The following is a 14,833-nucleotide window of genomic DNA, read 5'->3' as shown; positions in this document are numbered from 1 at the left end:
GCATATAAATAATATATTATTAACTATATATAATTATAAATTATAATTTTTTTGCATAATTACTTTAGCTTAATCAAGTTCCGCTACTAAAAAAGTTATATTTATTTAATTTTTAAATTAGTTTAGTTTATTTTCCTATAATTGACTCTGAATATTTATGAGGCATTTAGATTTTACATGAACTAAAAAAGTTATAAAATTTTAAGTTTTTTTTCTATTTTAATTGTCCTTGTCTATTTTTTTAGATTATAATAATATATAAATTGATGATTACAATATTATATTATTTTATTTTTAATAAATTTTTAAAAATATTTTTTAATATTTAATAAAATTTAATATATTTAATAATAATGTAATTAAAAAATTATATTTAATATATATGAAAAAATAAAATATATATATAGTGAAATCTTGTGAGTGAAGCATTTAGGATAGCTCACATTGTTTAGACCACCTTGTAGTTGGCAGAATTGATAAATTTGGCAATTTGTTTGGATTATTATTATTAATTAATTAAATTTTGAATCCTATCTCAAAAGTCTCAAATACATGGCAATATAACGGTAAACTATAATATGCACAATAAATAAAAATACATTTTTTTATATTATTAAATCAATATATTAATATAATATAATGTCCATACCTTATAAATCTTGTTATTTTAAATATATTAACGTAAGTTCTTGTTCAAATTCCAATACATTAATTCCTTTGCAATGGGACAATGCAACATTCTCACTGTGTCATTACATTATTAAATTCTTACATCTCTATATATAAAATAAAATTATGAAATTAGGTGTGTGTATTGGAGATTCAAAGGCAGAGAGAAGAAGTCGCTGGAGGGAGATTTTACCGTTTGTCTGCAGGTTGGCAGATTATTCCGAGCGACTCCAACAGACCCATGTCAGAGAGACAAACATAAAGAAACGCATAAACAGAAATTGTCCGTACAAATGGAGAGCTGCTAGAGAGGGAGCAGCTCAGCTTTGCCATTTATAGCTTCCAGATTCTTTTTTCGGGGCCTAAAGAAAATGCACTAAACAACAGGTTGTTTTTAATGTGATTTCATATTGACCACAATCACTGTTTTCTGTTTCAGGTCTCTTCTTCTTCTTTTTGTTTCTCTTTTATTTCTTCTTTCTTTCTGGTCTCTGCGCCAGAGTTCTGTTGTTCATTCATGGCAACTGGTGATGGTGGCCAGCTTAATCAAGCTTCTATTTTCTCTGCTATTCCAGGGTATGCATTTCTTCTCCTTCATCTTATCTCATTTGGGCATGTCTTATTTTCTTCTTTTGTAACGTTTCATCCGTATTCAGAAACATCTTCCAGGCTTATTGGATTTTTGAATATGGCTTATTGGATTTTTTAATGGGTTTCTTGGATTTTGTTTACATATATGGGGATTTTGTGTTTGTTTCCTTTTCCTATTTCTGGAATTTGATGTTGCTTTTTCCCTTTTCAAGTTATCTGTTTTTATGTTGGTTTAGGAGTTTAAGCTTATTGATTCAGAGTTCACACAGACAAAAGATAGCACAGACTTTAAAAATAATAATAATTGGTACTGTGGGTTCTTCTCATCTTGTCATGCCTTGTTTAAATTGTGCTACAGCCCTCTTCTTGTATGCTTATCAAGTCCAATGGTGTTTCATTACATTTGTTTGTTCATTTGTTGACTAAATGTTGATACTAACATATCCATGTTGTGAATCCTGATTAATTTCCCATTTGTGCCTGATTAATTAAGAATATGATATGAAATCCGGATGGTAGGTTTCTGGAATTTTTCTTAATATCCACTCTTGAGTCTTGATTCTGATAGCAACATTGGATATGAAAAAGATGTAACTATGCTTCTTCTTTTTCTTATTCTTTAATTCAGGGAGAATGGAAAGGATTATTGCCTATTGTCAGAGAGATATACACAAGCAGAGACTCCAGTTAAACATAAGAAATTTGGCAAACTATTTTCTTTCTCTGCATCTTTTCAGGGTATTTTACCTCATTTTCTTCTTTAGGATCCTCCAGGCAAAACTAGTCTCATATTTTCCCATGCTTAATTTTAATGCAGATTTGAGACGAGATACAGGAAAGGACAAACAAGTCCCATCACCAACAGGAGTTATAGAAGCATGCTTAGAGGACTTGATTTCTGGCTCAGTTTCTTCTGAAAGTTCCGAGGAAGAACAGAAAGCTGATTGTTCAAGGGCAAAGTCCAACTGGAGTAGATTTTTCCAATTATGGAAGAAAAAATCACTGAAGCACTTAGCCTCTTTCACTCCTCTTCCTGTACCAAGAATTCTGACAAGAAAGAGCAGAAGTGCAAGAGAGAACCCGGCCCTGAGAGAATTTTTTAAGTTCAAATCTTCCTTAGAGACTTTCACACTTGCTCAGCTTGAAACTGCATCCAACAATTTTAGCCCTGGTATATGTAATATAGTTTATTCCAGGAATTTAGTTCATAGCTACTTGCATAGGGATGCTAATGAAAGTAGTTCCGAAAATGGATTATAATGTTCATTTTGCTGATGAATGTTTATGGCTTTCTTGTAGAAAACTTAATTGGAAAGGGTGGTTATTCTGAGGTTTACAAGGGTCGTTTGAGAAATGGAAAGCTAGTAGCAATAAAGCGACTGACTAAAGGAACTGCTGATGAAAGGACTACTCAGTTTCTATCTGAGCTTGGCATCATGGCTCATGTTGATCATCCTAATACAGCCAAGTTGCTTGGCTGTGGCATTGATGGGGGAATGCACCTTGTGTTTGAACTATCCCCATTGGGGAGCATGAGATCTGTTCTTCATGGTTTGCTCCTGATTTGCTTTATTTTTTATTTTCCCATGGTGGAATTGTAATTGCCTTTTGCTTCGCTAGTAACTTGGTCTTCCTTTAATTATGTTTCCAGGTTCAGAAGTCAAACTTGAGTGGAGTAAAAGGTACAAAATTGCTCTTGGAACAGCAGAGGGGCTGCTATATCTTCATCGAAGTTGTCGAAAGCGAATCATCCATAGAGATATAAAGGCTGATAATATTCTTCTCACGGAGGATTTCGAACCCCAGGTATTGTTGGAGTTGGACATGAGAACATCAAATAGTAAAAACTTGAGTTATTGCTCAAATTTTTTTTCTTGCAAAATTTGGTCTAAATGGAACCTTTCCTTATATGAAGATCACAGAAGTTAATCATTACAGAAACAACTCTAGTATATAATAAGCCACTTATTTTGTAAGCCTTGTTTGATCCACTCTCCAATTTTAACTCCAGATTTGTGATTTTGGGCTTGCCAAGTGGCTACCCAGACAATGGACTCACCATAATGTATCGAAATTCGAAGGCACATTCGGGTTTGTTAAACCTATATCATTTTCATTTTGAGTTAAATGAAGCACATATGATTTTATGTGTTTATTTTTTCTCTCACTTGCAGCTACTTTGCTCCTGAATACTTCATGCATGGCATAGTTGATGAGAAAACTGATACATTCGCATTTGGCGTTTTGCTATTGGAGCTCATAACAGGACGCCCAGCTGTGGATCATTTACAGCAGAGCATAGTGATATGGGTAACTTCTGCAAAAATTTGTTCATACCATCACTAAGGCCATTATTATGGAAAGTGACGATCTGCAAATCTTTGTTCTCATTTGTGCCTTGTAGGCAAAGCCTTTGCTTGATAACAATAGTATCAAGGAGCTTGCTGATCCTTCTCTAGGTGATAACTATGATGTAGAAGAGATGGAACGTGTCATTTTGACTGCCTCGTTGTGCGTGGAGCAGTCTCCTATTCTTCGTCCTCGCATGAATCAGGAAAGTGCAGATTCTTAAAACTTGCATCTTTTGGTATACCACTAGCAGTCAAATTCACTGGATAAATAAATCTCTTCTTTTGCAGGTTGTGATACTGCTAAAAGGTGATGAATGTGCTAAAGAGGCTACAAATGAAGGCAAGAAGAAGACACTCCAAAGAACTTACTCTGAAGAGCTCTTAGATGCTCAAGAATACAACTCAACCAAGTATCTGAATGATCTCAAACGACACAGGGAGCTTGCTTTGGAATGTTGACATTCAAAGCAAAAGAATTGCATCTAAAAAAAAACCCATTAATAGTTTATGTTAGTTTCCTTAGGATTTTGCAGTTTCAAGTGTGTTTGGAAATGAAACCATACACCATATCTGTTTTCCATGGCATTTGAACTTTGAAAGGCACTGCTCTGTGCAGCGTCAATTTCAAATTCCATGCAAAACACTGTGAAGCCATTTTATTTCCTTAGGCGGAAACAAACACCCATTTTCATTCTCCCATAACCGTCTCTGTATATATAAGAATTTTCTGAGACTTACAGATGTTGTGTGAAGGAATTTAATTTCAGCTTTATATAGACCTGAAACTTTTTTAGAGCACTTTCAGCTCTAATTCAAATTCCAAAGTTGCAGTTGATGTTTTGTTATGTAAAAGTTTTTAGCCCATGGCTCCAACGAGCTGCTGAAGTGGCTGTGGCCTGTTGATCTACCACAAAAACTGTTCAGTTCACATAAATGGGCCTGGATTTGTGTGGTGGGCTGCTGCCAGACATGGGTCAGGGCTACTTGATTTTGTTGCTAATTTATTTAAGGTTCTAATCAACTTTACTTTTTTTGTTTTGGTAATTTATTTAATCCTTTTATTTTTTTGACATGCAAAAGGATGCATTTCATGGCCCAAAACTTGCAAAAGCTACACATGAGAGAAGAGCCCAGAACAATTTACAGTCCTTACCATCACTCTCGTTATTTTAGAATTTTCATTTTCCAAAATTTACGCCGCCACTCGCTGTAAAAAAAAATATACGGCGCTGTAAATTCGATAATTTTATAAAAAAGATATGCAGCTGGAATTCCGTGTCTTGTCTGTTTACGTGTTTTAAGATTTCAATTATCATCCCCGTGAGGACGCGTAACGTAACCGATGTATTGCTTTTTCTCTCATTTTCACTACCCATCCTCTCACTTTCTCATATTTCCCATTTCGCCTCATTATTTTTCAAATTTCGAATTATAAATCCAACCGAATCATAAGCTAAAATATATATATATATATAAAAGGAACAAGAGAATATTCGAATTTATATATGGAATATTAGTTAATAGTTTCTTTTTTTGTTTATTCTTTAAAATAATTTATAGAAACAATTAACTAAATATGAATTATATTATAATTTTTTAAAATCAAATTTCATATAAAGGATATTTAAATATTATATAGGATTATTAGAATTTTAAATATAAATTATTAATTAAAATATATATCAATAAACAAATGTAAACAATAATAACAGTTGAATTATATATCTTAATGGTTGCACTTGCATCCCTAATGTCAGCCAATAGTTTAATTAGCAACAACAGTCAACAGATATGCATTGGGCTTTAGTGTCGTTTCAAAAAAAATTAGGGGACATGAATGAAATTTAGGTGAAGTCCAGAGGACGCTTCTAACATTTGCTAAAATTTGCTTTCAGTTCAAAAAAACATCTTCATATTAAATAAATAAATAAATTTAAAAAAAAAAAAAAAAAAAAAAAAAAACATGTTCGTCGACAAGAAAGCACAACACAAAAGCAAAGAACCGTCTCTCGCACTCCCTCTCCCCCCTTCTCTCTCTCTCTCAGTAGAGAAGGTCAAAACCACCACACCGAACACCATCCAATCCAACTTATTGCCGGAGCCTCTTCAATTTCTCTCTTCGCCAGTTTACTCTTTATGCTATTTCCGATCGCATTCGCGCTGGCGACACTTCCTGTTTCCCGTTAACTTCCCGGTCGCCGGTGAATTTTGGCATAAACATTTATTATTATTATTATTATGAAGAATAACAGCAAGTCAAATAGTAATAGCAAGACAAACACTAATCGCTTTCTTCCAAATTCTTTGAAATTCATTTCTTCTTGCATTAAAACTGCCTCTACCAGTGTCCGCTCTGCTAGCGCTTCCGTGGCCGCTTCTATCTCCAGTGATAATCAAGACCGCAAAGACCAGGTTCTTTTCTTTTATTTTAAGTATATGCGAGTACGTTCTTATATTTACTTCTGAATTCAGTTTGTTATTTCTATGTTTTTGTATTTGTTGCGCTATTTTGTGATTTTTTCTTTAGCGTGTTGAATCTTCTTCTTTGCTTTAGAATTGGAAATTTGAACTTTGACGATTTTAATAAAATAAGGATTGTTAGAACTGAAATCTGCTTGGTTTATTAGAAAGCTATAAAATTGAAAAATGTAAAGAGAGAGGTAGTTTCTTGGATATGAAAAATGTACTTTGACTAATGTGAGTGAAATAGTTGCTGATGACTTAGTTCAGTGGAAGTTACTAGGTCTTAAGTATAGTTGAGTGTTCTTTCTTTTTAAAAAAAAAAAAAAATTCTATTAGTTTTCCTTTACTAGATGATAAAATTTTAAGAGTTGATTGTGAACTTTGTTTTATACTGAGACTTAAGACAATCTTAGAATTTCAACCTTATAATACTCATCATTTTTGCTGATCAATCGCTGAGCATTGTATAGCCTAGGCTTCAATGTTATTTACCTGATTGGCCGCAGATTTTTGTTACTCCATTATAGTTTCATTTAATGCACGCATCTTTTTATTGGTCTTCCTACTTTTTTTTCCTTCATTTCTTAGAAAAGAAATTGTAAGAATTCTGAATTGTATATGCAATTTTTCAGACAAATTAGTCATGGAAGTTATTTATCTAACCACCCACAATGTAATTGATACTGAATCTTTCCTTTTCAATCATCTCTTTGACGTCGTCAACCATGCCCTTGGGGAAATTTTAATTCCTTTGATATAAGTAAGTCCACCATATTTTCATTTACCCTTTGTCATGAATAATTTTGCAAGAAAAGAATTTAAATATTTTTTTGCAAAATCATGCATGACTTTATCTTCATATAAGATGAAAATTTTTTAGGTTTAAAAAATTGAATTCTTTATTCTAAGCAAGATATTCATAAGAAAAGAAATTAACTAAATTGAATTCTTGCAAAAAAATTTTACTCCAAACGGATGGCTAATGTTTCTTTTAGTCAATTGGAAGCCTTTTGGGTCAGAAATCAGAATTTCAGTTCAACACCTTCATTCATGTTAATGTATGATGCATCAATTATCCTCTTGTGTCCAGGAGATTGATATTAATTTTTTTCCCAAATAGGTGCTTTGGGCTTCATTTGACCGATTAGAGCTTGGACCATCTTCCTTCAAACGTGTTCTCTTACTTGGATACTCCAATGGTTTTCAAGTCATTGATGTTGAAGATGCCTCTGATGTCGTTGAGCTTGTATCAAAGCGTGATGACCCAGTTACATTTTTACAGATACAGCCCCTCCCTGCCAAATTGGACGGCCGTGAAGGATTCAGAGCATCGCATCCTTTACTCTTGGTTGTTTCATGTGCTGAATTGAAGAGCTCAGGTCCAGTGCTTGGTGGGAGAGATGGGTTAGTCAGAGATGGCTATAATGAGCCTCAAGTGGGAAACCTTTCCATTTCTCCTACTACTGTGCAGTTTTACTCGCTAAGATCTCATAATTATGTTCATTATCTGAGATTTCGTTCAACAGTTTTTATGGTTAGATGCAGTCCGCGAATAGTGGCTGTGAGCCTAGCAACACAAGTAAGGATACACTTATGTATGATGTTTCAAAAGTAAGTCCTAATAGAGTTGTATATATGATTAGTGAATGTGGAATGTTCACCCATTATTTTGAAAGCCGGAAAAGTCGGATTAGATAAATTGTGGAACTGCTGCCATTTGATTGAGATGTTGGGTGCTAAAACAATGATTATGTTCGTTTAATTTGAATAAATTCATATTTGATCCTAAATAATTTAATCTGGGCTAATGCCTCTTCATCTTATTGTTGGCAGATATACTGTTTTGATGCCCTGACTCTGGAGAACAAATTCAATGTCCTCACTTATCCTGTCCCTCATCTGGGAGGCCAAGGAATGAATGGAGTTAATGCTGGATATGGTCCAATGGCTGTGAGTCCCAGGTGGTTAGCTTATGCTTCTGACAATCCGCTGTTGTCAAACACAGGCCGGTTAAGTCCACAAAGTCTTACTCCTCCACTGGGTGTCAGTCCATCAACTTCCCCAAGCAGTGGAAGTTTGATGGCTCGTTATGCTATGGAATCCAGTAAGCAGATAGCTACTGGGTTAATAAATTTTGGAGACATGGGCTACAAGACTCTGTCTAGATATTGTCAAGATCTTATCCCAGATGGTTCTAGTTCTCCTGTGTATTCAAACTCCAGTTGGAAAGTTGGTCGGGGTGCAACACCTTCTGCAGAAACAGATAATGCTGGAATGGTTAGTTGTCGACTATTTGGGAGCTAAATTTTAAATGAAGCATAATTATCATGTGACTAGGAATGGGATATGAAATTGCTTCAACTTGTATGTACCATTTTGCCTATGTAATCATGCATTTACATTCAAGTTCCCTGGAAAAGGATCTTCTGAGATCTTTAATATGGTTTGATAATTTTATGATATGACAGGTACTAGAGGGATGTGTCAGATTTCTAATGATAGTATTGTATGTCCTGTTAATACTTTGGAGTCAACCATATGTAAGAATTTTCGCTCACAAGAGTGGTGTATTGCAGGTGGTTGTGAAAGATTTTGTATCTGGAGTTGTGGTATCACAATTTAGAGCTCATAATAGTCCAATTTCTGCTCTTTGTTTTGATCCAAGTGGTACACTTTTGGTAACTGCATCCATTCATGGGAATAACATAAATATTTTTCGGATTATGCCATCCTTCTCTCACAGTGCGTCAGGCAGCAAGAGCTATGAATGGAGCTCTTCTCATGTGCACCTTTATAAGCTCCATCGAGGCATTACATCAGCTGTATGTTCTCTCTTCCTCTGCCTTTTAAAAATAATTGTAGTTATTGTTGATGTTTTTATTTGTATATTCACAGGGATTTTTCTCTTTGTGCTTATTATACAGGTGATACAAGACATTTGCTTTAGTCACTATGGTCAGTGGATTGCCATTGTTTCATCTAGGGGTACTTGCCATATTTTTGTGCTTTCTCCTTTTGGTGGTGCGAATGTTCTTCAAATTCACAATTCACATGTGGATGGGCCTAGCCTTTCACCAATTTTATCTTTGCCATGGTGGTCTACTACTTCTTTCTCAGTAAACCAGCAATGTTCTTTTGCATCACCGCCATCAGCTGTTACCCTCTCTGTGGTGAGCAGAATAAGAAGTAATAACACTGGTTGGCTCAACACAGTTAGTAATGCTGCATCTTCTGGGGCAGGAAAGACCTCAGTTCCATCTGGTGCTATTGCTTCTGTTTTCCATAGCTCTGTGTCTCGAGATATGCAACCTTCTCACTTGAAAAATGCTAATGCTTTGGAGCACCTTTTGGTCTACACTCCTTGTGGTCATCTAGTTCAGTACAAATTGTTATCATCAGTAGGGAGAGAATCAAGTGAAGTTGCTTCAAGAATTGGACAAGGGTCCTTAGTGCAGATACAAGATGAGGAATTACGAGTGAATGTTGAACCTGTTCAGTGGTGGGATGTTTGCCGGAGAGTGGACTGGGGAGAAAGAGAGGAATGTATTTCTGGAATTACTCTAGGCAGGCAAGAAACTGCAGAATTGCCCATGGTAACTTCGGATTGTGAAGATAATGATAGTGAGCAGCATGTAGAATCTTTAAAGTCGCATGAGCCGTCTCATTTATATCTTTCTAACGCAGAGGTGCAGATGAGCTCATGGAGGATGCCATTTTGGCAGAATCCCAAGGTATCATTCTTTGTATAATTTGGAGATGCTTCCACAGTTCCACTTGTCATATTTCAACTTTGCTTATGTTTTATCCATTTACTTTTAGATGCATTTCCATGAGATGAGTCATCTTGAGACTGCAGAACAGAATTTCATTGAAGATCATGCTGGTGGAGAGATTGAAATAGAGAAGGTTGGAGTTCGAGAGGTTGAAATTAGGCGGAAGGATTTATTACCTGTTATTGATCATTTTAACAGAACTCTCCCTAATTGGACTGACAGGTGAATACACATGCTCTCCATATTAACTGTGCATTTTTAGATCCTTTTTCTGGCATTCCTTTTAATAGGTGGTAATTTTGGCCTTTCATGAGCAACTTCCTGTAATTTTTCTCAAATTTTTGTTAGATCTGAAATATCCTAGTGTCACTTTTCTGGGCAAAAGTCCAAATCAGACAAATTTTCATTAAAATCCAACATAAGTCCAATTTAATCTTTTTGGCCAAATAAAAACCCTGAATTTTATATTTAAGTCTAAATAAATCTTGACCTAATAAAATACTATTTTTTGATAATGTCACTACTTCTTGTAATTCTAAGTGTTAAAAAGTATTTACTTTTTTTAATTAAAAATAAATATAAGAATACAAAAATTCAAGAATAAAAAGGGTAAATAATTTTTAATATTAAAAATTACTGAAAGCAACATTTTATTATTAAAAATAACATATTATTAGGTCAAGGCTTATTTGGATTTAAAATGAAAATTTAATGAATTTATTTGGCTAAGAAGATCAAATTCAGCTTATTTGAACTTTCATAAAAAGTTGAGGAGCTTATTTGGACTTCCTTTCTTCTTCTTTTTTTTTTTTTTTTGCTAAAATTATATTGTTGAGAGTCGCTGAGTTCAGGATCATGGATGAACAAATAGACTGACCTCCATGCTAAATTGGGTTGAAAACTTGGGCTTCCCATGACCAATGTGATTCAGTTTGCCTTACTTTTGTATGCCCTTCTTGTTTTCTTAGCCTACCTAACCTTGGACCAATGCCCTTCAATCTTTCAACACTCTTCCTCAAGTGCAATTGGGCCTAGTTGTCGCTTATGATTGCTTGGGATGGCCCATATAATTTACAGTCCCTCTTGGCTTTGCCTCAAGGTTCACTTGAGTCTGGCTTATCTTTCACCCAGTTCACAGGTTTGGCTCCGTCAGTTTGCCCACCACTCTTTTGGGTCTTAGATCTACGGGTATTATGCTTTCACTATTCTGATACCAAGTTGAGAATCACGGGCCCAAAAGTGCATATCAAGAAACAAACTAACCTCCATGTTGAATTGCTCTGAGACTTGGGGATCACCATCACTTTGGTTTGCCTAACTTTTTATGCCCTTCATATTTTCCTAGCCCATCTCAGAGAACACATAGAAAGTGACTTATTTTTCGTTTTATTGGATGTCCATAGATCAGTAAATTGGGATATCATACATCTGAAGGAAAATTTTGTTTGTGGTTTTAGGGGAATATGGAATATCCACCCGCTGATATAAAAAAAAGTCACTAAATTGTATGTTTTTTCATTAATGATCTTGATTTGTTGTTTTGTGCAGGGGCCTTAATGGTGAAAGATACATAACTTCTTTGGCTGGTTCTCAAGAAGCGAAAGACTCAGAAGATGTTATTTCCCACTCTAAATCTGTCTCGGCTGGCTCAGTTGCAAGCTCTGATGGTGGTATGCCAATTTTGAATATTAGATTTTTTTTTTCTTAGCAATGATATGGCTTATTTTATTCTTGGCACTTTTACCAGGATCTTTAACAAAGTTTTATCCACTCGTTATCCAATCTGAAAATGGTACTGCTGGTGAAGGAAGGTTTTCTGTTGCAGCATCATCCATCGAGTGCAAAAGTTCTATTAACAAGGATAGCAGTTCAATTTCTTCCAAACAATCTCAAGCGGGTTTCTCCCCTGTGGATTTTAATTCTATGGATAGTAATGTAACATCTTTAACCAATATCTCATCTTCCACTGGAAGAACAATTGCAAAGGAAGTTCAATCATCAAATGGGGTTGTAATTAGTGAAGCTTCAAACACAGGCTCCAATTGTTCCAACTTGAGTATGAACATTATAGATGAAGGGCCAGCTAATGAATCATTGGATTCTGGGCTTTTTTTTCAGGAGGGTTACTGTAAAGTGATGCCCTTAAGCGAATGTCCTGAATCAACAGAAGTCAGTTTTCTGGACAACAACATTAGTCCTTGTGATTTAGAAAAATCTGAAGATGGCGACAACGATGATATGCTTGGAGGTGTTTTTGCTTTCTCTGAAGAAGGTACCATATTGGAAGTATTGTATGAACATATTCATATTATCTCGTGAAGTTTCAGAAGAACTTTTAGATGCTGGCAGTCCTTGTTGCACATTCAAAGAAGGACCCATCAATTAACATTTATAACATTTATAGAAAAACATTGATAAGAGTAGATTTTAATAATTCAACCTTGGAAGGGGTCTGATTTGGGATTACTGGGTCTTTTTTATTGAAGTAAACCAGTGTGTTTAATTACATTACATGACTTAAACTTTAAAGGAAGTTTAAGTGCATAATCTTCTAAGTAGATGATTATCTTTTAATTTATTAAGTGTTTCTTTTATGAAATATGTATTTTAGGGTGATATATTCTTGCTTCTTTGAATAAAAATTTTACTTATATTTTATCATTTGTTGCATTCTAGAGTTCTTGTGAATTACTGTATCCCAAATTGAGAATTATTAGTTAGATTCTTTGTTTACTATAACCTATTGAAATCCTCTTTCTGTTTCTGGCTTTTGCAGGTTGATATCTGTCTTCCCACTTTCTTGTTCTGCTGAAGTAACTGCACCTCCATTTCATTCAAATTTTTGGCAAATGCCAATCGAATGGAGGGTTAGATGCTAATTGACAAAAGTTGCAGGTAATATCCTCTCAACATTGCATTGGGAACGTTACTGACTGATTAATACGAGATGACTGCTAGTGCTCATGCCTAGCTTCTTCCCATCTAATTCTCATGTACATTCTGTAAATTGATATTCATAATAACAATGATTTGTGTGGAAAGGTTCATTCTGTGCTTTGTATTCATTATTCAAAGAAAAAGAAAATAGAATAAGAAAATAAAGATATTATTATAACTCCACATCAGTTTTTTTTGTCGGTTCAGGTATTTGTAAGATGCATGGAATTGTTGACACCTGTTTTTTTAATTGTTCATATTCTCCTGTGTTTTTGAATTGAAGGTTTTGTTTTTTACTTCTGCACTTGTTCGAATGTTTTGATTCTTTATTGAACGATAACGTTATCTCTTCCGGAGAAAGTAGGACGATATGATGGGAAAATTTCTTGTCTTGTTTTGCATCTTATAAGGCTTGACTAGCAATTTGTTCTGCGCCTCTTTAGTTGTGTCAGGTCGTTGTCACTTACTATGCATGTGAGTAGCACTGTATTGTATATGGGTTTCCAGAAAGTGGTCAAGACATTTTTGGCCCGAAGTGTCGAGGAAAGTTTTCTCTCGAACGGATTCTGGGAATGCAATCTGGTATAAATGTCATCAGAAGAATTTAGCAGCATTAGACTTTTCTACAAATTTAGAAAGCCTTAACTAAACCTAGTATAGCGACACAGAGTGGATCTAAACTTATGATGGTGTGGACATGGCTTTGTTAGAAAGCCAATAATAATAGTAACTTGGTACACTTAGTCTAGTTTTTTTAAGGCATATCAGTCGCATCTGTCAACCTTTACTAGTTGTTTATTTATTATAATTAGTTCTGAGATCTCAAGAGTCTGTAAAAATGAATCTGATATAATTGAGCTTTCTAAATATTAGTATTATTGAGCCAAGACTCTCGGGTATTGATGTTTCTCTCTAAAGAAATTGGGGAAAAGGGTAGCTAAAATAAGACAACAAATTATGATTGTGAAACTGTTGTGGGCACTGAGATGGGAACATCCATTCAAGTCTCGACTTTGGATACCAGACATCCCACATCTTTGTATTCTTGTGGCCTGCAACGGAAGCTACATTCATGGCAGAAAATCTGCTATTAAAAAAAATTGGCCCCCACTTGGATCTCTATCATATCTAGATTAGATGCACACGAGAGAGTGGTCCTTCCATCTCAAAAACTACTCTCAACACTTACCAAGGTATTCTATATAATCCATCACCCATTTCTTCTCAAAAAATTTTCAATGAAGATCAAAATTAGAGAAAAATGGAAACATCCCATCAAGGATTCAATCATACCCAGTGAAATTGAACTCGTGAATGGTATGAGGTTTTGGTGTATGAATTTGGTAATGCAATAATCAAACCCAACAAAGGAATGTAGGGTATAGATGGTTATAACTCGAGCTGGGCCAAGGCTTCGATTCACGCCAACCCAAAAATCATTTTCAATTGAGGGGTCGACACATAAGACTTGTTATTCACGCGAGACCCCACCAATAATTTCAACTTATTATATTTCAGATTTTTCTTCCGAACCCTGTTGGAACTTATAAGATTTTTATTGCGAGAGTATATTGGGATGCATTTTTTATGTAACTGTTGAGGAGAGTTTAATGGGGTCGGCCACAGGATGATTTTGGACAGTTTCGATTTAGGGCTGAATGATTGAAATTGGTTTAAATAGTTTTCTAATTTCAAACTCGTCTTTGATTTTAGTTTAGTTGAATTTTTTATTATTCTAAAATAGAAAATGTAATTTTGATTTGAAGCTAAATCAATCAATTCTGATTTAATGGTTTTAATTTCATTTCCAAATTGAATCAACTTAGTTCAATTCCAACTTTAGGGATGTTATGTGATGACTCAAGAAAGGATGACCCATTTCCTAAAACATCACACATTTATGAGTTTTGAAAAAGATTAATTTACACAACTTTATCTTTACTTTACAAAAAGACAATTTTCGTTAGGTTCTTTTTATTTCTTATTTTTATTTTTTTATGTTTGAATAGTGACTATCCTTTTCTCAATGATCTTGTTTGTTTATTAAGT

At 34.6% G+C, this 14,833-nt stretch overlaps 2 protein-coding genes across 5 annotated transcripts; both read left to right on the top strand.

Annotated features, from left to right (window-relative positions):
• The first annotated feature begins 821 nt into the window (after positions 1 to 821).
• On the top strand, positions 822 to 4,093 carry LOC110623642 (receptor-like cytosolic serine/threonine-protein kinase RBK2). Its single transcript, XM_021768642.2, has 9 exons — positions 822 to 1,245; positions 1,889 to 1,998; positions 2,078 to 2,431; positions 2,560 to 2,811; positions 2,912 to 3,066; positions 3,272 to 3,351; positions 3,435 to 3,570; positions 3,665 to 3,814; positions 3,900 to 4,093. Exons 1-9 carry the CDS (start codon positions 1,187 to 1,189, stop codon positions 4,068 to 4,070), a joined length of 1,467 nt encoding a protein of 488 aa, XP_021624334.1. The 5' UTR covers positions 822 to 1,186; the 3' UTR covers positions 4,071 to 4,093.
• Positions 4,094 to 5,571: 1,478 nt separating this feature from the next.
• On the top strand, positions 5,572 to 13,057 carry LOC110622953 (autophagy-related protein 18h). 4 transcript variants are annotated; one of them, XR_002489208.2, is made up of 10 exons: positions 5,572 to 6,023; positions 7,195 to 7,653; positions 7,908 to 8,351; positions 8,651 to 8,896; positions 8,999 to 9,805; positions 9,894 to 10,069; positions 11,396 to 11,517; positions 11,595 to 11,744; positions 11,966 to 12,119; positions 12,624 to 13,057. XR_002489208.2 is itself a non-coding variant. In XM_021767721.2 (9 exons), the coding sequence occupies exons 1-9, from the start codon at positions 5,850 to 5,852 to the stop codon at positions 12,626 to 12,628; spliced, it is 2,955 nt and encodes a 984-aa protein (XP_021623413.1). In that variant the 5' UTR covers positions 5,572 to 5,849; the 3' UTR covers positions 12,629 to 13,057. The 4 variants fall into 4 exon arrangements, 3 of the variants coding, with proteins under 3 accessions (XP_021623413.1, XP_021623412.1, XP_043815955.1); XM_021767721.2 differs by having other exon boundaries at positions 11,396 to 11,514; positions 11,595 to 12,119; XM_021767720.2 differs by having other exon boundaries at positions 5,573 to 6,023; positions 11,595 to 12,119.
• Positions 13,058 to 14,833: the final 1,776 nt, after the last annotated feature.

Source organism: Manihot esculenta, chromosome 9 (assembly GCF_001659605.2).
Source record: "Manihot esculenta cultivar AM560-2 chromosome 9, M.esculenta_v8, whole genome shotgun sequence".
In the NCBI taxonomy this organism is placed as follows: Eukaryota; Viridiplantae; Streptophyta; class Magnoliopsida; order Malpighiales; family Euphorbiaceae; genus Manihot; species Manihot esculenta.
This window is presented reverse-complemented; position numbering and strand designations above follow the sequence as displayed.